This window comes from Spodoptera frugiperda, chromosome 3, assembly GCF_023101765.2.
Source record: "Spodoptera frugiperda isolate SF20-4 chromosome 3, AGI-APGP_CSIRO_Sfru_2.0, whole genome shotgun sequence".
In the NCBI taxonomy this organism is placed as follows: domain Eukaryota; kingdom Metazoa; phylum Arthropoda; class Insecta; order Lepidoptera; family Noctuidae; genus Spodoptera; species Spodoptera frugiperda.
Window position 1 is genome coordinate 4989212 of NC_064214.1, and position 24120 is coordinate 5013331.

At 34.8% G+C, this 24120-nt stretch overlaps 2 protein-coding genes across 4 annotated transcripts in view; one reads left to right on the forward strand and one right to left on the reverse strand.

Moving 5' to 3' along the window:
- LOC118274004 (acetylcholine receptor subunit alpha-like 1) overlaps positions 1 to 24120 on the reverse strand; it is a 238800-nt gene that overhangs the window by 196680 nt on the left and 18000 nt on the right. The window lies entirely within an intron of this gene.
- Positions 12175 to 12814, forward strand: LOC118274006 (uncharacterized). Its single transcript, XM_035591321.2, has one exon. The coding sequence runs from the start codon at positions 12189 to 12191 to the stop codon at positions 12783 to 12785; it is 597 nt and encodes a 198-aa protein (XP_035447214.2). The 5' UTR covers positions 12175 to 12188; the 3' UTR covers positions 12786 to 12814.

Sequence of the window (24120 nt, forward strand, 5' to 3'; positions counted from 1 at the left end):
AAACAATATTAATGAATTTTTATTTTATAGGGTCCGGTTAGATTGGATTTTCTATGTTAGTACGAAATCGAAAAGAGAATGGCTTACTAAGAAAATTAGGATTGTTATATAAACTTTTGTTCTTTATTGTTTTTACTTGGCTTTTGTGCCCATTTCTATTCTAAACTTAGTTAAACATTAACTTCGGTTTGAAATATTTCTTGTTCACGGTTAAGCAATTGGTTTCATTAATGTTAAGGCAAATAATAATGTACTACCGTAAAAGGAAATTCATCACGCAACACACACATAAAAATACACTCAAAATCAATTCCTCCAAGAACTACTGGAGCATGCAAAGGAATTTTTCTTTGCCCACAGACTGGCTCAATATTTATAGAGGAAGAAAAAAAACTTCGATCTTGGCAAAAGTCGCTGAACAAATGTTGTTTGCTTTGGTAAATGCAATTACCCTTTCTTGGGACGACGGAGAAATGTTATTATATTACTATTTTATTAAGGACTTTCAATATAAAGCTAAAGATTGGTAGTTACATAAAGCTTTTTAGATAGAAGTAAGAGTGCTCTTTGTGGAACTTGTTGGTTGTGACGTATACATCATGTGCGTTTACCATTCTATTTTATTTTATATGTATCGCTTAAAGTATCATTATAATCATTACAACAGAGATTCATTACACATAGTTATTATACCTAGAACTAGATAAAAGACAGCAATCAACTAGTATTGGCGCAGATATCACGCCTTCACTTACTTTCAATTTTATTTTATTTCATAACAGACGTTAAGGATATTAAGGGCTTGTTAAATAAGCAATGTAAACGATACTCGAAAAACCCTTTGCATAATAATACATATTTATTCAAGAAAACGCAAAAGAACCTCAGCTTTTCCTTACTATATTCAAATGCATAAAGCCTTAGATAATAAACTAGTTATCATAATAATTTTCCTCCGATCTGTTCCCGAATCTACAGCCTCTCTCAAAAGGTGAGAAGAGGCTCGATTTACACCTTCAGGGATGGTAGCGAAACCTATACACATGTACCTTAGGGATTTGAAGGGCCGATACCCGAAGTTACCAAAAATAAACTTGGAAACCATAAAAGATAGGTCAACAAAACTTTACACAAAGGTAAACTTTGCATAGGAGAGGATCCGGCCATGTAGTTAGATAGTTCTCGTAAAAATTGTGCCGAGTTTTCACTACGACAAGTTATTTTTCTGAGTCAATATTTGGGTGTTAAAACTAGTAAATGGATGTTGATCGATAGGTATCAGAAAAAAAAAAACTCATAAGCATAAAAAACTTGAGTTTTCATACTTATAAAATTCTAAATATCATAATTAGGTTCCTAAGTTAGTTAATTCAATATCCAATACTATCACAAAGTACTTAACCCACGAGAAAAGGCACACCCACAACCAATACCCAAACCAAACTCACTTATTTGTACAATTTAACTAAATTACATCCAGTTTCGTAGTCGGACTCACACATTACAACACTCGCCAAATTGGAGCAAACGTTGGGCCAAGCTGCCAACATTAAACAAAATTTCAAAGAGTCTTCTAAAAACCGAGTGTACGGAGTGAATTGAAGTGGGCAAAGGGAAGCAACTGAAACTGAATTAGGTTGGTAGGCACTGTAAACTCGTAGCAGGAATTCGGTTTGAACGTGACACACATAACATTTGTTAAGTACGTGAAATATGTTGATTCCAAAGGCTTCGTCAACTGAATTTATAAGCTCACAGTTTAGGAGACACAGTAGCGTTATTTTTTCAACTTTAACATAGTCCGGAATTTTAGTACCGTATGGAAACACTGAAAAACGCTTTGATCATAAAAAAAAAGAATATCGTGAAATATTTTTGATTAAAACTTCCACCAAAAATGTTATCAATATTTTCGCGAAAAGGCATTATTGTTCGTGTAGCATACCCTTTTTATAATAATTTATGGTTCAGGACGTAATAACTGATAACTTATACTTGATCCCCAAGAGTAATAACCACAACAAAAGGAAGGCCTCCCATACGTATTTCTAAATCACAAAGCCCACTCGAACTAAGCAACGAAAATAATAACCCTTCTTTTATCGTGTCTGAGGAAAATCCTTTCAAGCAATTTGGTGAATATAACAAAATCGTAAACTTTTCATTTCGAATTACACCGCCGTGACCAAGTCACAGAAAGAATATTCTTTCCGACTTTCAATAATCAGACGCAAAGTTTTCAAGTAAAACCGAATCTATACCGTAATGCTGTTGAAATACTTGTGTTCCAATTTCAAAATCCAATACAGCAGTGTTCTAAGGTAACGAATCTTACGAAATTCACATTTTTTATATTGGTAACGCTGAATTCATCAAGACAAAGCGTTTAAAAACTCTTGTAAACCCAAGGAGGTCGCAATCAGATGAATTTGCGAGCTAAAACTTTTTAAATAAAATTGATAGCGGTGGTTAGCGCCCCAGCCGCGGGGCCAGTGTTATTTTTTAATTAAATTTTTCATCTTTCGCTTTTGAAGATACTGATATTTAGTAATTATGGAATACTTTTTGTTAACATATTTTCGCGATGAAACGCTTTTGTTTGCTTTTTTCGTGATTTCATAACAATTTCTGTATAATTAAATTACAATTGAAATGAATGAGGTTTATTACAAATTACATTGTTAATTATTGTGGTAATGTGTGCAATTAATAGTTAAACAAAACGGTAATGGGATTTGGCTACATTCGTGTTCACAGGACAACTATAACTATATTTAGCCATATAGGCAAATAATCCTTTACACTATTACACCCTTTTCTTTGTCCACCTCATTAAACTTCACTAATGTACCTAAAATGCAAATGTTTGTAGTGAGTACAATACTTCTTTTTTACATCGGACCCGAATCCGAAACAACATTTATTAATCACACAATGAGTTGTTTCGTGCGGGAGTGAAACCCTACACTTTGCGTCAGTCGTTTGCCCAGCCACCGCGACAACCATGCAGTAGGCTTTTGATTATTCCCACACAATACACAAAACTACAGCAACATACATAATCTCAAAAAAAGTCTTCATTCAATAAACGAAAAGCCACGACGGGTACAATAATGAGCGTACGGTACATACATTTGTAGGTACAAAAGAGTAACATGATCGGCCCATTGGCCAAGCAATAAGGTAAAGGCACCTGTAACGGTGACTCATTTTACTTAATTGTTATTGCGCGTTAGTGAGCCACGAGATGACTTCGGTAAAAGGCTCTAAGGGAAAAATTAGGAGCCAGCAATTATGGTATTTTTCTTCTTCTAACGCGTTTTTTTTTTTGAAGGTGATCGATTGCCGGCCATGTTGTTTCTCCGTTCAATGAGGAATTTTGCGTTTAACAAACAATTTCACATACATATGACGAGACTCCAGACCCGAAACAATAACCCGCTAGGTAGTCCCGAGGTAGTAGGATTACACAAAAAATAGCCATCGACTTAATATGAGTTATTTCATAACAGACGTTAAGGATATTAAGGGCTTGTTAAATAAGCAATGTAAACGATACTCGAGAAAACCCTTTAGGTACATACATAATAATACATATTTATTCTTAAAAAACCCAAACGAACCTCAGTTTTTCCTTACTATATTCAAATGCATAAAGCCTTAGATAATAAACTAGTTATCATAATAATTTTCCTCCGATCTGTTCCCGAATCTACAGCCTCTCTCAAAAGGTGAGAAGAGGCTCGATTTACACCTTCAGGGATGGTAGCGAAACCTATACACATGTACCTTAGGGATTTGAAGGGCCGATACCCGAAGTTACCAAAAATAAACTTGGAAACCATAAAAGATAGGTCAACAAAACTTTACACAAAGGTAAACTTTGCATAGGAGAGGATCCGGCCATGTAGTTAGATAGTTCTCGTAAAAATTGTGCCGAGTTTTCACTACGACAAGTTATTTTTCTGAGTCAATATTTGGATGTTTCTTGCTAACTGCTGTTAATACTAGTAAATAGATGTTGATCAATATGAAGTAGATTGATGTTTATAACATTTATGTTCATAAGCATAAAAAAAAACTTGAGCTTTCATACTTATAAAATTCTAAATTTCATGATCAGTTAGTTCATTTTAATTCAATATGCAACACAATCACGAGTACTTAACCCACAAGAAAAGGCACACCCACAACCAATACCCAAACCAAACTCACTTATTTGTACAATTTAACTAAATTACATCCAGTTTCGTAGTCGGACTCACACATTACAACACTCGCCAAATTGGAGCAAACGTTGGGCCAAGCTGCCAACATTAAACAAAATTTCAAAGAGTCTTCTAAAAACCGAGTGTACGGAGTGAATTGAAGTGGGCAAAGGGAAGCAACTGAAACTGAATTAGGTTGGTAGGCACTGTAAACTCGTAGCAGGAATTCGGTTTGAACGTGACACACATAACATTTGTTAAGTACGTGAAATATGTTGATTCCAAAGGCTTCGTCAACTGAATTTATAAGCTCACAGTTTAGGAGACACAGTAGCGTTATTTTTTCTACTTTAACATAGTCCCGAATTTTAGTACCGTATGGAAACGCTGAAAAACGCTTTGATCATAAAAAAGAATATCGTGAAATATTTTTGATTAAAACTTCCACCAAAAATGTTATCAATATTTTCGCGAAAAGGCATTATTGTTCGTGTAGCATACCCTTTTTATAATAATTTATGGTTCAGGACGTAATAACTGATAACTTATACTTGATCCCCAAGAGTAATAACCACAACAAAAGGAAGGCCTCCCATACGTATTTCTAAATCACAAAGCCCACTCGAACTAAGCAACGAAAATAATAACCCTACTTTTATCGTGTCTGAGGAAAATCCTTTCAAGCAATTTGGTGAATATAACAAAATCGTAAACTTTTCATTTCGAATTACACCGCCGTGACCAAGTCACAGAAAGAATATTCTTTCCGACTTTCTATAATCAGACGCAAACTTTTCGAGTAAAACCAAATCTATACCGTAATGCTGTTGAAATACTTGTGTTCCAATTTCAAAATCCGATACAGCAGTGTTCTAAGGTAACGAATCTTACGAAATTCACATTTTTTATATTGGTAACGCTGAATTCATCAAGACAAAGCGTTTAAAAACTCTTGTAAACCCAAGGAGGTCGCAATCAGATGAATTTGCGAGCTAAAACTTTTTAAAATAAAATTGATAGCGGTGGTTAGCGCCCCAGCCGCGGGGCCCGTGTTATTTTTTAATTAAATTTTTCATCTTTCGCTTTTGAAGATACTGATATTTAGTAATTATGGAATACTTTTTGTTAACATATTTTCGCGATGAAACGCTTTTGTTTGCTTTTTTTGTGATTTCATCACAATTTCTGTATAATTAAATTACAATTGAAATGAATGAGGTTTATTACAAATTACATTGTTAATTATTGTGGTAATGTGTGCAATTAATAGTTAAACAAAACGGTAATGGGATTTGGCTACATTCGTGTTCACAGGACAACTATAACTATATTTAGCCATATGAAGGCTCATAATCCTTTACACTATTACATAGTTTTCTTTGTCTATCTTATTAAACTAGAGGACCACGTAATTTACCTTACTCACTACAAACGTTTGCATACTCTTTTTTTTAACATTGCTTCATACTCGCACCCGAATCCGAAACAATCATTTATTAATCACACAATGAGTTGTTTCGTGCGGGAATCAAACCCGCTACACGTTGCATGGCAGTAAATTTGCCCAACCATGCAGTAGGCATAATAATAATTATTGATTATTCCCACACAATACACAAAACTACAGCAACATACATAATCTCAAAAAAAGTCTTCATTCAATAAACGAAAAGCCACGACGGGTACAATAATGAGCGTACGGTACATACATTTGTAGGTACAAAAGAGTAACATGATCGGCCCATTGGCCAAGCAATAAGGTAAAGGCACCTGTAACGGTGACTCATTTTACTTAATTGTTATTGCGCGTTAGTGAGCCACGAGATGACTTCGGTAAAAGGCTCTAAGGGAAAAATTAGGAGCCAGCAATTATGGTATTTTTCTTCTTCTAACGCGTTTTTTTTTTTGAAGGTGATCGATTGCCGGCCATGTTGTTTTGGGGATGAGTTTTACTCCGTCCAATGAGTTTCAGAATTTTGTTCGAACATTATTTCCTAGCTTGAAATGTGTATTTTGACTTGACGGGTATCAAAATGTAGTTATAATAATTATGACCAAAAACATATCTTTTGATCAAAGTTGTTAATAATATGGATCACTTAATTTAAAACTCATAATAATAAAAAAAAACCTGCTTTGCCCAGGAAATTCAACGTAATACTCTAAGATAAGAATGATTAAACTCTGTTTGGTCAATATAAAAATAATTACCAATACAAATTTTGCTGACATATCAATATAATATAAAGTTATTAATTCCAAAATGAAGGACATAAATTCAGCAATTATAAAGGACTTAACTAGTTGATCAAGCGTACACTAGCTTCCTCCGATAGGGCCCGCATGAAACCAATTAATTATCTCTTCACATAAACGAGCTGCTAAATTACGCTACTGTAGATACATAGCGCGACAAATGTATTGTTGATATTTAATAATTAGGTACATTGTTAGCGTGTGTGTGATGTATCGATTCGCAAATTGATAAATGTTTAATCGGTGTTGGTTTGCTTTAAGTAGTATTTTCTTAGATAAAAAAGGACTGTTTTGTTGTTGTTTTGATTTTTCAAGTATCGAATCAAATGAGAAATAAAGCCATCATGTACCTTTATTTTGTTAATCACATGTATTAAGATTAGTCCAAAGTTGTCAAACCTATTTACTACAAAATGACTTCGATTTATAATAGTAATATCAAAACTCTGTCATGTCATTAGGATTTCAAAATAATATTACTACTAAAAATATTAAAACAAATCACGAAAAATTTTCAACAAAAATCTCATTACAACTTTTCGGAGAATGGGGCCAAATGTTACTTTATCGGACACCTCAAAATAGATCGGTTTCCTTTCTCTCAACTTTTCTACCATAATCTATATTAAGGCACGCGGGGTTCAATAAAATGAAACTGTCTATAACGATATTTTTCGCTCATTTTACATTTTTTCTTGAGTTTTAATGCGCTGTGAAACATCAAGGACTTGAAAATTGCAAGCGATTTTCATTTTTGTAATAGCTAATGCTTTTATCTCTTTTACTAGTGTTTTATAATGGCTACTTGTCTCTTTACTGTTATTTTTGATGGCAGCAACAGGGAATGGTTTTTAAACATAACATCATACTTGTATCACAATTTTCGCACATAACATATCAAATGTAATATCCACCTTTTGCCAATATATTTAAGAGTCGCGGATTGCAACCCATACAAAGGCAATAAGGTTTCCTCTACAAGATTGAGACCAATTCAAAGCAAGTTATTTTGGTCGGAATCGGAATCGATAAGTATTTTCTAAGAGAATCCACCATTCAATCAGTCAGTCATACATTGTATACTTAACAAACAATCCTCACATAAGTATTAAATCATAACTTCAAACTTTCTTAACTAAATCTGCTGAAATCACGTTCGCCAGATTCGTCTACACACATTCTGAACAACGAACATGTAACTTACTACAACTTGCCTTCATTTTATCGAGTTACTAACAAAATGTAATAGAAGGTACTAGAAAGATCTAGAAAAACATGGCCGTCTAACGTATCTTCGGAGTAAGTTTAGTATTTGCTTGGCTCAAAGTTTCATAACATCTACAATGTCTCCTGGAAAACTACTTGTTTTCGATAACACCCTGTTTTGATAAGTCATTCGTAATGATATGAGATTTTAGACACTTATTTTTGTGTTTTCAAAGATTGGAAACGAATTTAAAATATAACATACTTCAAACAAACAAAGAGAGCCATGCTTTGGTGCAAATGGGCCGGCTCAATGAGTGATACCACGCCCTCACAGAAAACAGACGTGAAACAATGCGTTGTGTTTGTGTGTGAGTGAGGTTACTGGAGACCCAATTACCAATCTTCCCAATTCCATTCCCCAACAACCTTTAAATTCCTAATCGGCTACGCACTTGTAACGCCTCTGGTGTTTAGGTGTCCAAGGCGACGATGATTGCTTACCATCAGATGATCCATCAGCTTGTCTACCAGCTCATACCATAAACCATGAAAGATACCCGAAAAACCACAAAACAATTCAATTTCCAAGCCATACATTTCAATTTCGAATAAACAAACAAAATATTCGAATATAAAATGTATCAGTCCGTCGGTCAATCAACTGGTGAAGCTATTTACTTTAATTAAACATTCAACGTATGACTAACAAGCCGTCAACAATAATACAAACACTTACTTCTGTCTGACAATCACAAACCTACACCATCCGATGGCTACACCCTGATCAAAGAGGTCACAGCTTGCAAAAGATCTTATTACGCAAATAATGGCAGTAAATAAAAACGAACGTCCACAAGCCCGTTTTGATGTAGGTCCAACTTACCTGAAACAAATGAATGGGCTACTTAGTTATGTATGCTATGGTGTTAAATATTAACTTATGTGTGCGTACCATTCGAGGTCAGTGACTTGTCTTGTGATTTTTGAATTCGTTTAGCTCTGTTCGTGTTATGTGTGCCTGGTACTTTTTTTGATGAGGTGGATATTTTTTTGTGGTTTTTTAATGAGGTGGAAATATAATTTTAGGTTTATGATTTCTATATTCCAATATATAACGTAATGATGATTTCAAGAAATAATATTTATTACGGTTTTTAATTTCTATGACTGAATACACAATTTGAATTATTTAGTTACGAATTTTCTAAGTAAATAATAATTAGTACCAAAATTAAAACCAAAACATCCAAATCCAACCATTTTCCAACAAAATAACCCGCAAGAAATACAAATTTAAAAAATAATTTTACTATTTTCACGTCAGCAACTTAACAGGCAGCTAACGAGTAGGAAGCATGCGAAAATGGTCCTTACGTGAAAGGAAAATATGTGATATCACGTCATAGAATTGGCAGGCAAGCATAGCTAAGTATAAGGATAGGATACACCGCGCCGCTGCGTCTCGCGAGATAATAACATGTTGATGCGTGCACACGTGTTGCAAGACTTGCTTTATTACACATTCGAGACGCTCGCCTTTGAAAGGAATCCGACACGAGAGAAAATTAATTAATGCTACGCGAGACACATTCTGCTTTTGAATTTTATCGTGTATTTTCTAAAAATTATGTGTATATAATGGATTTTTTTTTGTGTGACGTTGAAGATTACAATTTACTAAAGTGACAATGAAATTGAATATATTATTATAAGTTGTTATTTCAATATTAATGCATTTAATTCATTTGTATAAATATTCCAATGACGTAATTTTATTTCACTTGAACGTAATAAAAAGGTCCTTTCCCATGTTTATGTAAATAAAAATTAATTTTATCTTTATCACCTAAATGAATTCTTACTACAAGAAATTAGCATGTAATGGGTGTAATATCTACTACTGTTGCAAAGAACAAAAGACTTGCAAGAATTTTATAATTTTATTTTCAATACTGTGCAAGATTTTACCAACTATAAAATTACCATTTGCTTTCAAAGTATGTCCAACAAATAAATTGCAAGACATCTAATATGCAGGCAATATACCAGTCGATTTTATATCAGGAACGAACGATGTAAAATTAATGTGTGTACATATTAAAGTTATTACAACGTAGCAAGTTAGTAATTAATTAAAAGATTGTATCGAGACCAGATTGGGCTCCTCAGCGAGAGCTTGTTACACAACCGCAGCCGTTGAAAATATCGGTGTCCGCAAAGTCAACAGTTCAGCATAATTGAATCGACATAGGTAATGGTCGTGATAAAGGAAGGTGGGTTGCCACCTGTAAGGGGGGCGCCACGTGCAGAAACCGAGCGAGAGAGACACCCACACACCCGTCTCTGTCACACTAATGGCCGCCGTACGTGTGCTTACAGGTAGCGTGGGTGCTGTGCGTGTTGAAGCAGGAGTCTGGCGCAACATCTGTTCCACATCCAAATATATGCCACACACACCGTCCCGTTATTTTGTTTCATAGGTACCTACGTACGTAAATAGGCCTCTGTTACAAGTTTCGATTTCGATACGCCATTGTGAGGCGGCGTTTGATAACGAATTCAATCATGGGGAAGTAGGTGACGCAATTTGCGTTCATATGCCTCAAGAAAACGGTCGTAAAGGGATTTTTGTTTCCCTCGATAGCAGCAAAAAGGAATATTTCATTGAATATTGAGGACTTCTTTTTAATATCTACAGTTATATTTAATCTTTGCGCTCATATGTCACAAATGTCACAACCACTCTGACAATAAGATTTGGATTATAAACATGGGATAAATTTAAAAGTAAAATGCATACATTCATTGATAGTTCAACGGTATTACTCTTTGTAACTAACATATTACAAATGGGTTTAATTGCATGCCTATTGTTACCACTTGGCGACATAGTTACACAAGCTAAGTGTATAAAATACTTCCATGAACATCTACTTTTCCATCATGTTACTATTTCTATAATAATTTTGTATGCTCTTATAGTGGGAATGTTTGGAATTTACACGCCAATGCAAACATTGTGTACATTGAACATACCAAAAAAGATAAGGCCCGTTGAAACCCCTATAGAACAATTAATACGTATTATAAAATTAACAAACGCAACAAGAAATTATTTGCTTGCATCGTTTTCACTATTCTTCCTGTTGGTTACATGGAGACTATTTGAATTAATACTATTTTCAGCCAGACTACACGAGTTCTCTGATTTGATGGCACACTACAATTTGGTTGATATATCATATTCTCAAAATCAAGACGAAGATCCTCCTGTCTTAAAGATCGTGGAAGACGTGATTGTAGAAGACGACGTTGAGCCGTTTAACTGGCCATTAGTCGTACATTTGAGTGAAAAAGAAACATTGAGATTAAAATCGTTTTTAGAAGAAACACCTCGTGCGTGTACTATTATACATCGTGACTCTATGATACTTGTTCCTGAAAGAACAGAATTAGAGGACAGTATTGACGAGATTGAACCTCCATCGGAGGTTGATGTAGAAAACTTGGGAAGTCTAGGGGACTCGGTACAATTTTCAGAAATTATAGAAGCAAAAAAAGAACCACGAGAACAAAATGATAAACGTGTTTAGTGTCCTTCTAGGTACTTCACTATTTCTAGAACTAGTAGTGGTGATGGCCCTGATAAAGCCTTTTCAACAGCCATACTATGTGAGAGATGCTTGGTGTAAGTTAAACGAGAAATGTCGTCAGCCGCCGGACCTTGTTGCTTTACTTTTGTTTGCATTATTTATCAACACCTTAATGGAAATCTCTGTAGAAAGTCAAGGACATCGAAAACTTCTGGAACACGTGAACACCACCAGTCTTATTTTAGAATTCTACACCAGCCGATTATCATTATGTTATACTTGTTTTGCCATCCAAGCCTATCTTTTCTTTCTAATTGAATGGCTAATCCGTTTCTCAGTACGGATTGCTCGATTACTGGAATTTGAGCTTATGTGTAGACATGCTGTTTTGACTAGAGATGATGCCACACAAGTCTCTAACATTACACTTGTGAGCTCTATGACAACTATAGAATCGAGAATTGCTGCAAATGAGCCAAAAAAGAAAGAGGTAGTACCAGAAGAGAAGCAACCAGAAGAGAAGCAACCAAAAGAGAAGCAACCAGAAGAGAAGCAACCAGAAGAGAAGCAACCAGAAGAGAAGCAACCAGACCAAAAACAGCAGAATAAGTTAGATATCGTCACTGGAAACAACTAACCAATCAACAAACTCGTTGGACCGGGAAATAGGAACATTTTAAGCACCATACAGGATTTATTCGTTGAAAATGTCCCATTCCAGATTGCCAAACTAACGCCAAAAAAGAATAAAATTTACAAATTCACAAAACGAATGCTTGTCATGAACTTGTCAATAGAATGTCACAAATAAAGTGTTATACAAATGCCCGAAAAAAGAGAAAAGTGAAATAAAATAAAACTGGTTTCCACAAAAATGCCATAGAAAGGTTGCCTTACGACGCGATAAGCTAAGATCAACACGATGGACGCCAGCTGCATGATTTTGACGTGCCTGCTCTTAATACAAATGGCCATAGTTCTAATCATGCTGAACCCCATATACGACGTCATGAAGCTAACGCAGTTTATTAACAACGTAACAAAGTGCTACAGACGTACATATCTATTCTTCATTGCATTTTACTTTACATCTGTATTATATCTCGGAATGTATCTCCCTCTCCAAAGTATTCACAAGTTGATTTTCTGCGTCAATTTACACGAATATGATAAGATGACTCTGCTTCACAACGTCGAAAAAAACTACATCACAGCTGGTTTCTCTCTATTCCTTGTGGTTGTAATCTATGGAGTAAGAGCTCTGCTGTCCTACACTGCAAGCCTAACTCATGTCTCAGATAAACGAGATATGCTAGGAAAATCAAAAGAAAAGCAATTAATTAATGAAAATATCTTACCCAATCTTCTGAAAGTTAAAAGATCAATATCTTATGAAACTGTTTTATTTACAAACGAACTTCGAGAACAACTGAAGATTATCATTAAGAACATGGAATTGCCAACCCAGAAAAGCACGATTACTAGTCTTTTAGAGGCGAAAAACATCACCAGGGTGTGATTTTACTTCCGAATAAATCTTTACAAATATTATCGTCTATGTTTTTTCAAAAGTATTGATTACATTGACAGTGGTGGTTTGGGAAGGTTTTGGTATCACACCGGCGCGAAGCGACGGGAAATATTCCAAGACTGGGCTATAAAAATAAAATGCCAGTACAGAAGTAAGGGAAAGAAAAATGTCGAATAAGAACGTTTGGAGTGTGAAAAAAAGGGAGCGTGTATACATTAGAGGGCCGAAATGTTTTCCGTTGAATTGAGTATAACGTTTATAGGGTTCCGTACAGAATCATAAAATGGAATACTTATTGATTCAACGCGGTTCTGTCTGTCTGCAGGTTAAGCAAGGTGAGGTCACATTCATGTTTAATTAGGTACAACTTAATATTTTATTACGTAAGGTTTCGTGGAAATCTTCGGAGCTTCTGTTTGGATTGTTTTTGCTTATAGGACTAGTAAGTAGTATCAGTTTGGCCTGTATTTATACAAAAGATTTATTCGTCCATTACTACCCACATCCTACTACGTAACTCTAGAAAAACTGCTCACTATAAATAATAGTTTCAGCCTCAGCGTATCTGCAAGACCTAGCATTGATTACAAAGTCGGTCATTGAAAGAATACATGCGTATTGTAGTCTGGCGTTGGCACCAATTCAAAATTGCCAGAGTGGCGCCAGACTTGTCAGGTATCCGCCATTGCGAGCCAAAATTAAATGCCATACTGTTTAAATTTAGTATTCTGAGGCTAAATATAGATATTCGCTTTTTGTATTCCATTTTCATTCTTGAATAGGTCAGGGATGAGTGAATGGTTTTAAGGCTTGAAATGTACCTTTTATGTACATTAGATACAAGTCGCCACTTCTATTCTTCCCTCAGATATCGTGACAGCCGACTAAGGAACTGTACATTTACAACAGCGCTCTCTAACCTAACCTAAACTGATAAACCATTCGTTAAGATATCATGACAAACTCTCTTGTATATAATAGAAGCCAATTGGCTACCAGTGGTCAGTCACGGACTATTGGCGTTGATGATGATAGATGTAGATATAAATATATGCTTTTTATATTCTATTTTTTTCAGGGATGGGTTTAAGGTGAACGGTTCCAGAATGTGTACCTATTGTGTCTGGTGTTTGTTTTTAGATCTACTAAAATATAAAATATTTTGACAGTAGTAGAGTCTAATATACTTTCAATGCATTTCATACTTTACTGTCTGAAAAGTTCATTAAGTATGATGTTTTAAACTATCTAAAATAACTAGTGTAGTGGAGATCCTTTTACATATCTATGTGTTATTAAGCTCATTTACTATATATTATTACCCCAGCTTACAACAAAAAGTACTAGGCACTTATAAAATAGACATTACATTTCATCTAAGCACATTTATATTTACCGAAGCTCTGGATTTCCTTAGGATTGTGCAAAGAAAATCCAAAATACGTATTTTGTGGTCACCACGAGTCTCAAGGGAGGCACGCAATGCGCTTTATAAATAATACAGCGTTGACTACGATTGAAGTCGGTTCGGGGTAATTCTGATGTAAAATGCAGCTTTTGGCAAACGATAAATATTTATTCTTAAGATGTTGCTGTCGATTTCGTACTATGTGTTTACTTCAGATAAATTAAGAGGATTCTGTGCTATGTAAGTATGTAGTTACTCTAAACAGATAAAGTGAACAAGAGTAATAATATTATAAGCTTTATAATAATTATCGTGAGACATCATAAATTAACTAAAAATCACAATTTTGCTCACGTAAATTAATGTACTGACTGCGCAGTAGGCGATGCGACGTCGCCGCGTTTGCGCACGCTACTCATGATAAACATTCCTTCTTTGACTCGAAACCAGTAGAGCTTTTTTCCATTATTTAGATAATTATAAGCTTTAGTAGTATATTAAAGAGTGACATGGAAGTCAACCACTTGCGAAATGACGCTTGAAAAAATCGAGTTTGGTAAATTAATTATACCCACAAATATCAACGACTCGCAGGTAATATAATCTTGATTTTTATATAAAATGTTACCTCAACATTCTCATTGTTGTAAATTAGGGCAGAGACAGAGAGCTCTCCTACCTCTCTCTCTCTCTGTCTCTCTGTCGCTGTCCTTAGGGAACATACAGCGTAAAAATTATGTTATATTAACAAAAATACAAGCACAAATCCAAAGTCTCCAAAGCGTTTATTAGCTCAACACACACCAAATCTAAAGGGACGGTATGACCTTGAATTCATAATATAATATCGAATATTGTACACATCGTAGAACATATGGGTTGCCTGTTACCAAGTCCAGAAAGCCAATTAGTGACTTGACATTCTTTACGCACCCCGAGTCTTCGGCTGAAGGTTATTTATACCCACAACCTGACTTTGATCAGGGTCAGAAAGATAATGTATTAAAGGAAAATAAAGAAACAAATATGAATAAATCTTTGTCTTGTTACCTAAGGTTATTATTTACTAAAGAAATACGTTTGTTTACTATTACATGTGTTCTTTGAAATGTATATGTGTGTATGTTCATAAATATGGGTCTGTTTCCACGAAGTGAAGACACACAGGTTGGTAATCATTCTATCGTTCATTTAATGGTAGGTGGTTTATCAATTCTTTGGTTATTTTTCGCAAGATTTGTCCACGATTTAACTGATTTAAAAAAGGAGGTTTTCTGTTTGATATGTATGTTTGGCTGAACTGGTTTTGATGCGGTTTTCAGCGTAGTATTTTTCAAATTTAGGAGAAGGTTTTAGGGATATTACCTGACATAAAAAAATGGAGGCGGTAAATAAAATAGAACGCGATTCTCTTTTAAAAAAATAACATTATTATTAATGTTTGTTACATACTTAGTTAGTATTTAATTTTCTAATAAAAATAAGAAATTCTAGAAAAATATCCGCAACAAAAATATTTTTACGTTCTGATAATACCGAACAAAATCTCAAGTCAAATCCCTTGCTACAGTACAGTAATAAAAGAAAACAATTCCATTATTATTGAACAATCTCTCGATAACGATATTTGACAATAACTTTGGGTAAACTCAATTAATTTCACTTATAATAACCGTAGCGCACAGAATAACGCCAACCATTATGTACTATCGACAAAAATGAGCTTACCCACCCTAAATCCTTCAAAATTGTCAAAAATAATACGTCACACTTATTGCCGTTTACACTAACCACTTCTGTAACGGAGAACCTACTAACCCCTTTTTTTTTATGGTATAGGTAAACGAGCAGACGGATCACCTGATGTTAAGTAATCGCCGCTGCCCATGGACACCCGAAACACCTTAAAAGTGCGTTGCCGGCCTTTTGGGGGTTAGGAATTCAAGGGTTGTTAGGGAATCAGAGATTGGAAAGACTGGAAAGGGGTCTCCGGTAACCTCACTAACAAGAAGAAATACAAATCAAGCGTTGTTTTACGTCAGTTTTCTGTGAGGCTATGATACCTTTCCGATCGAGCCGGCTTTTTGCCAAAGCATGGCTTTCCCATACTTAAACTAACTGCAGTTACATATTTAATGAGACTCATTTATTAAAGGGGTGTGCATTTTGCTATGTACTTGAAGTATCTTTTATTAAGGAGACTAAGCCTTTTGTTATGTATATACTGAAAATAAAATATTGTATAAAACTATACTTAGTAATTACACCTATCAAGAAGTATTAGGCTTAAGATTTATTTCATGCTCATGTATCCCTTGTAAGGGCTAGTCACCGAGTTTGTACAAACAGGAAGCAGGAATAGCCTTATAAATGGTATTAGGGTGTAAACGATGAGAGATTAGCAGTAAAGGAAGTACTTGGCCGGAATTATGTTTTGTTTTTATGTTATTTATTCCTGTTTTTATTTGTTATGGTGTGAATGTTGTGTTGTAACAGCGATTTCATGTTTAGTGTAAGTTTGACCTAGTTTTTGTATTGATTTTTTTGTGGAATGAAATATTTTTATTCTCGATTTTTTTTTAACCTGGTCAAGAAAAATTTTAGCGATAGTACTTTACATTCATACTGTACATTCTAGTAAAAATAATATTACTATGCCCTTATATTTCGGAGTTGCGGACTACCTAGTGTGTTTACCAGGGCTCCGGCTCGAAAGGCAGAAGTAGGAACGGAGTGGTTTTCAGTCAGTAAGAGTCTGACACTCCATCTCGCCTCACCCAAGGCGGGGGAAGACATTGCACACTCAAGGGCCAAACTTTAAGCATTCTAAAACCCACGTCATTACTGACTATACTATTTAAGACTCAAACTAAAGAGAATCTCCCCTACAACATGGAGAAAAACTAAACCAAAATTTCTTGTTTTGCTATCAAATCTGAAACGACTCGATCATACTATATTATAATAAAAAAAAAACTTGAATGATAAACAACCATGTACAATACAATACAATGTACGTACACCATAAATTACAAACCCCATACTTATTTACATTATAATCTCCGCCATGCACTCAGTATTTTCTATTTCACAATTATACAAAAGAGTAAGCGAGACAGAATATCAAGCAGAGTGATTAAAGTTCTCAGCGTGTAATAACCGCGATAAGCTTAGAGTACGAAATGTACAGTTGGCATAAAAGTTTTGTGTACCGTCGACTGTGTGTGTAAATAGAAATGTGTACACATACACATTTCTATTTACTAGCCATTTTAGTGACGGTATCCTGTTGCTTCGTGTATTATATTTGTAATGTAGGAGTTTAAGTATTAGTTGTAAATGATAGAATACTAATTTCATAGCCCGGAGGCTTAAGACGTCTGCTTCTCATGCTCATTCATTAGAAGCGGACGTCTTCGAAACCTAACAACAGCAAGTACCAATGTGACGTTTTCCTAGTTATATGTACTTTCTAAGATTATGTAGATGCTACTGACAGACGGTGACAGAAAATGTGATGAAACCCGGGCTTATAATATCCAATTATAAGTTTAAAATCGTGAACCTGTATTGAACAAGCGTAGTGATTAATGCTCAAACCTTCTCCGTGTGATAAAAGGCCTTTCGTCAGTAGTGGCCACGTATAGATTGTTGATGTGATTGACGTGATAGGATACTCGGTGTTTCTAGTTTTGAGTTAATTTAAAGTTCGATTGGTCTAAATGTAATGACCGCAGGAATGTTGGTACCAAATTGTAATACATGTCAGTTTGCACCTTATCGAATATTTCTTAAGGTTCATGATAAAGATTTATTCAAGTATAGCATTAATTTCAATTACAAATAGGTACACCATTCTTACGTATACTTATATTTTAGTAGACAATTGAAATTATTTTGTAGCCAACTCACTTTATAAAAAAGGTCCTTCAGTTAATTATTTGAGTAGTAAAGTTTTTTTTTTTTTAAGGAAAACCTGCGACTTAGAACTAAACGTTCTATATCCTTGACGAATATAATCATAAAAAGTCGTAAATGCCAGCCATCCGTTACAAACCTTCTGCTCTAGTAATTTTCATCATAGTTACGTTAACGTTTTTCTCAATTCCCTTCCTCATCATCAAATCTTATTAGCGGCCAAAGAAAATAAATTAAAAAAAAGAAAATGGGGTTTCTAATAATTGGAAGTCATGTTAATCCTGTTGCTTTATTTTAAAAAGTTAAGGCTCGGTTTAAGGGATTTGAACTTTGAACACAATAAACAATAGGTTTATTTTTCCTTGATGGGGTAAGATTGTTACGTTTTGCGATCCAGTAGCATGAATGAGTTGACTGTGATACTTTAGACTAGTATGAGAAATTGAGAGAGTTGTTAATGTTTGTACGTACTTTACTGCAATTGAATCCTCGTCGCCAAAGGAATACTTAATGTTTACATCACATTTAATATAATAGAAGTGTAATTCAATTGGAAAATCTCCAAACAAGAACATGGAAATCCTACTTTAATAAAAACTCAAATGGGCTAATAAAAAAACTGGAGAACCGTGGAATTACACAAAAAAATCTAATCTAACGAAAATTCAACCACAAAATGAATATTTCTAAATAAAATTCATCACGCCCATAAAGGTTGAACGACTTGCAAACGACGCATACATTGCCTACCAAAAATATTAAGCCATCCGTTCTCTACCACAGACCTATTTATAAAAAGCAGGTAACAATATTGGGGTAGCCTACCCTCGAAGCGTTACCTAAATTTCCCAAAAAAAAAAAACAATTGAACACACGATAAAAATCTCGAACACACTGATAAAAAACGTACGTACAATTTTCTTCGGTTCACAGTTTAAGTGTTTTAACCCGTAGAGTAATAGTGGTGGAAAATCTTGGCGAAACAGCTTAATATAAGCCTGCTGTGGATAGAGGGAGACAGATATAGTGGTCCTGCTAATGGCTTGGGGCAGGCGAGCCAAAGGCACACTCGTAAATAAATGAGCGAATGTGTTTTCTTTTTTTTTCTATTTTTTCTTGGCGTGGGAGCACATTGCTCTGAAGTTAGGGTCGGACGGGATTGTTTTACGACTAGCTGTAACGCTGAAAGTAGGTTAGTTCTGTGTGTTTAGCTGGTGATGAGCTTGTTTTAAATACGGAGCCGCGGGAATATCTGCGAAGGTGTTCGTTATGATTACTGGAAATGTTCCAGCTGTTATTTTTGTACGAGTTTACTGAACGTCCCTTTTTCTGTGGTCTAAGTTGGTAACAGTACGGATCGATATTTGTAACACTCTGTACAATGACAACCTTCATACATAATACTATTACTAAAGTTCTTAGTACTTAACCTACACACTATTACAAATACTGTTATTCGTTAATTTTCTTTAAAACCGTCACATGTAAACTTCAAGCTTAAGAGTGTTCACGAAAACTGTGTAAGACAAAATTTATCCAGTCTCCCCCCCTCCCCCATCAGTTTATTGTAGCCATTTTCTGGCGCCCATTGTTGTGTGGGAGGGGTGCTGTAGTTCGTGACCGTACGCCGACAACGAGTGTGGTACAAGATATGAAAAACTAGCTATTCTAAGGACTGCCGTAAAAATAATAATCATGTCATTATTTTTCCACATTATTTCATTTTCATATTTCTGTCTCGGTGTCTCTGTGTCTCGGTGCGAATAAGTGTATTTCCTACGTACGTAGGACGTACATGTAACTATTATAACTTACACAGTCATTGTGCATATTATGTTTGTGAGTTAAATTATTTACTAAAAGATTATGATCAAAATAATTCTAGACTTTCTCATTATGTTTATGACTAAACAGCGTATCAACATAGAGATTACTAGATGCAATCATATCCAAATCCTGTTCAGTTTCCAAGTATAAAAATTAGCGTGTTGGTCTACCATCTTAGATTTTACCAGATGTCATCACAACCAAATGCTGTTTCCAAATATAATAATAATCACATTTGAGATATATTCCCGCTACATCCTACAACTTGCACCACAGTCTAGTTAGAGAAAACGTTCGCCAGCATCGTCCAAGCCCCGATGTATCAGATATAACCTTAAATTATTAATGTTTATTCGCGTATTTACTTCTCCACGCTGAAAGTCACTGTTCAGCACAAACGTAACATTTTCTATACATTCCTACATGCGTTGGGTATAAATGTTAGGTTTAGGAGTAGATGACTAGTGGTGTCAATTGTGGGTCGACCAAAATTGGTATGTACGGATTTTCGAAAAAATCTATTCTAACAAGAGGTCTGGAATAGCTAGTCTGTATCAGTACTAGATAACCTCATCTTTTGTGTGGGTCTTATAACAAGATATGTATGTCATGATAACATGCTTATGTTAGCAGGAGAAGGAACCTGGTATTTTTAGTCAGTAAGAATCTGACACTCCCCTAGCTTCATCTAAGGCGGGAGAAGTCAATGTATGATTTCCCCCTCAAAAAAAGAAATGTGTAGAAATTAGATATAATTCTCATTCATAGTATAGATATAGAATTATCGTAATATTAGCTTGTGTAACGATTGTACAATAATTAAAGTACGTTACCACACTTATTTTGCAGCGACATATATTTTGTATTCAATTGTAGCATGAAGGCATCAATTCAATCTAGCGAAACCGATAACTGTCGTTAATACCCATTAAAGTTCACGATCACAGTTTTCAAGGGAAAATAGCGTACTTTTATCCAAAAATAGGCTATTTTCCTTGATTCTTAGGGAATGTTATTCAAAATGATGTGCTGTGTTTTTGAGTACGAGTAACACTGCTAATCGTAGCAATTGGCGTCCTATTGTCTCTGCCTACCCATGGGAGACAGGCGTGTAGCTATGTATGTATGTAACACTGCTAAGATAAAGGAAATTAATTTCGATTCCATACTGAATTTTTAATTTTTTACTCGAATAATTCGAGCGAGTCTATAATCAGCTAGTACAGTTCACTGCTGAACTATTGACCTCCTCTATACATACGTGACTCAAATTCAACATAAAACAGGTAAAAAATTCAAGCACTATTATAATTCTAACTACACTAAAACAGAAAAAAATGTAACAGACATTGTAAACAGTAAAAAGACACATCCTAATGTAATTTTAAAGATCACCCAGACCGTTTTAACCCCGAACAAAAACTACATCGCCCGATATGTATAGACTAGAGATAGTAATTATGCTTACGCATCACCCTGTACCGTAATCTTTCGAGTGGGCGTTCTCTTTATGCTAATTTTTAAGGGTCGAAACAGAATATTTGCAAGGGCAACAACCCATTTATTTTTACGATACGACCTTAAGCGTTAAAGTTTATTTTCGACATTACCAGCCCCTGCACTTTGAGGTTACATTTTAAAAACACCTATTTTATTTATTGTCAACGCTTCCAAAATGATATAGATTAAAATTTTAGTGTTTAACGTTTTGTTTAGTAAGTTTTAATGGAAGCTTAAGATCACTAAAGAAGCGCGATAATAGCCGCGTCGTGTGTCGCGGAATGCTGCTCATGAATATGAGCCTCTAGCATGGTTTGAAACTAGACGAGTTCCTCGTCAAACAGTCATGTGAGTAAGACGTAAAACTTTAATTTGTTATAACTTTCGTGAGAGACACTTGATTAATTATTATGTTATCAACTTCCTCACGTAACGGTTTGACGAGGAACTCGACTAGTTTCAAATCAAGCTAGGTACATATAAGGTATGTTTGGAATCTATCTAAATATATGTAAACGAAGTTTTTTACTCGAAATGAAGACAGTTTTCCAAGATAAATGCTTTTCCCCTTTACTGCGCTCACAGGGATTCCCATTACTGCAAGAATTTATGCATTACTGCAACTTGAGCTTAAATTTATGTCCGTATGTGCTGCACTCTTCGAACCAACGTACCTTGCATTTTGTTAAATAGCAGACAAAGTATTTCTAAAATTATCCCTTTAAATCTTTTAATTCGATAAATCAATCTTATGTCAATCAACATAAGAATAATAAGCTACAAACTCTACTTCTACCTAGACGTTTCAGTAACCAAAAATCGTTATTTTAACCTATTTATCTAGACGTTTTAACCAGACACCAATACATTACAACGTCAAAACATTTTATTTCAAGTAATACACAATTAGGCGATCTTTCTCTTTATAGATTTTTTTTTTTCTCATGACAAGACATGGCATTAGTCACCCAATCGTCAAATTCTATCAACTACAATTTACCACTACGCTACAAAATTTCACACCCCCCATAAAACCAAAAACAATATCACAAATTTACCCCAACCCCCAAACATATATCCTCCACATATAATTTTACTTTGTTTGTAAAACATTTGTATAAATACGTCCTGTTTATCATATTTACTGTCGGTTCTACCATAACCTATGCTGTTAACATAGTTACTGCTTTGTATATGGGCCAGCAACATAACTGCGAGCCGACGAATGAGGTCAGAATCCGATGCCAGTATTAGGCATAAGAATAATATCGCTCTTGATTGCTGTGTCCACAAAGAAAGTATAATTTTATTAGTATTGTTTTGTAGTATTTGCTGATTCATGTTGTATTTGTGTTATGGAAGTTTGGTTTATTGATTTTTGTTGGTTGCAGTGTTGTGTTGTGGTGTAACTTTGTTGTGATGGCTTCTGTGTTTTAGTAGGTACAAAGAGATGAAATATATTGGTTTTATCTGGTCAACTTTTTTATTCTTACTAGTAATTTTGATACACTTCATTTTATTTGTAGTTATAAAAGCATTTCCCAATCTAGTAGATAGCCGCCTAGCTTCACTGACAGATAGACTGACGGACAATTCAATTTGACGTTTCAAAAGTGCCTAATTTAGGATTAATTGAAATAAATGCTTTGACTATGACTTTGATAAATCGTCAAAATTATTATTTTTTTTTAAGAATGTATGAAAATGTAACAGTTACTTTCATGTTCGGCTTCCTCACGTAATTATTATTTGGCATATTCATGAGCAGCATTCCGCGACGCATGCCGCGGCGATTGTCGCGCTGCTACAGACAATAGCAGTAGTACTTTCCACTATTTTTGGGGAATAAGATGTATGCATTGTTTTAGCCAAAACAATAACTAAAGCCGTTTTAAAATCCCTCTACAATAACAATGTCCAAACGACGTTAACATGAAATTCATCTTCCACTCTGGTTGTAATGTAATTAGTTCATCATAAACACTGTTTTGTTATTACACTTACGCCATAATAAGATTAAACACATGGATATAGGGTAATAACTTAATTACCGAGATCGTGACGTCATTATTGATATAACATGTTACGTCAGTTTACATTGTAATAATTGTAATTAATATTATAATTATATGCAATTCTGGATTGAACTTGTACTTAGAACTGCATAAAGTGCAGAATCATGACCAACGAAAAAGTTATCACATTAAGAGTGGTTTTCCACCAGAGATTGACTATGCTACGTTGCTTTGAATACGTTTGGCTTCCACCAATCATATTCATTAGTAGATACTTATAGCTTAGCACTGATGGGAACGGACTCAACTAAGCAATTTTACATGGAAAAATTCGTCCTATGGTTGCGTGCCATGCATGTATGCTATGCATACTCGAGCTGCGCATCTTCCTCCCACAACAACATAACTTAGTATCATAGGAAACGGTTACATAGTTTCACAGCTTAGCTATTACATCTTCGTAGCATAGCCCCATAGCACATCTATGGTAGAAAAGCACGCTAATTCTATCATAGTATATCGTACTAAAATATCAAAAATACATTTTAGCAGTAAAACATAAGTTACCTTTAAGGTACTAACTAGGCTTGCATAAGTCCAAAGCGCGACACATAACAGTAACTTAAATATAAAACTTTTATGTTTATCGCGGAGG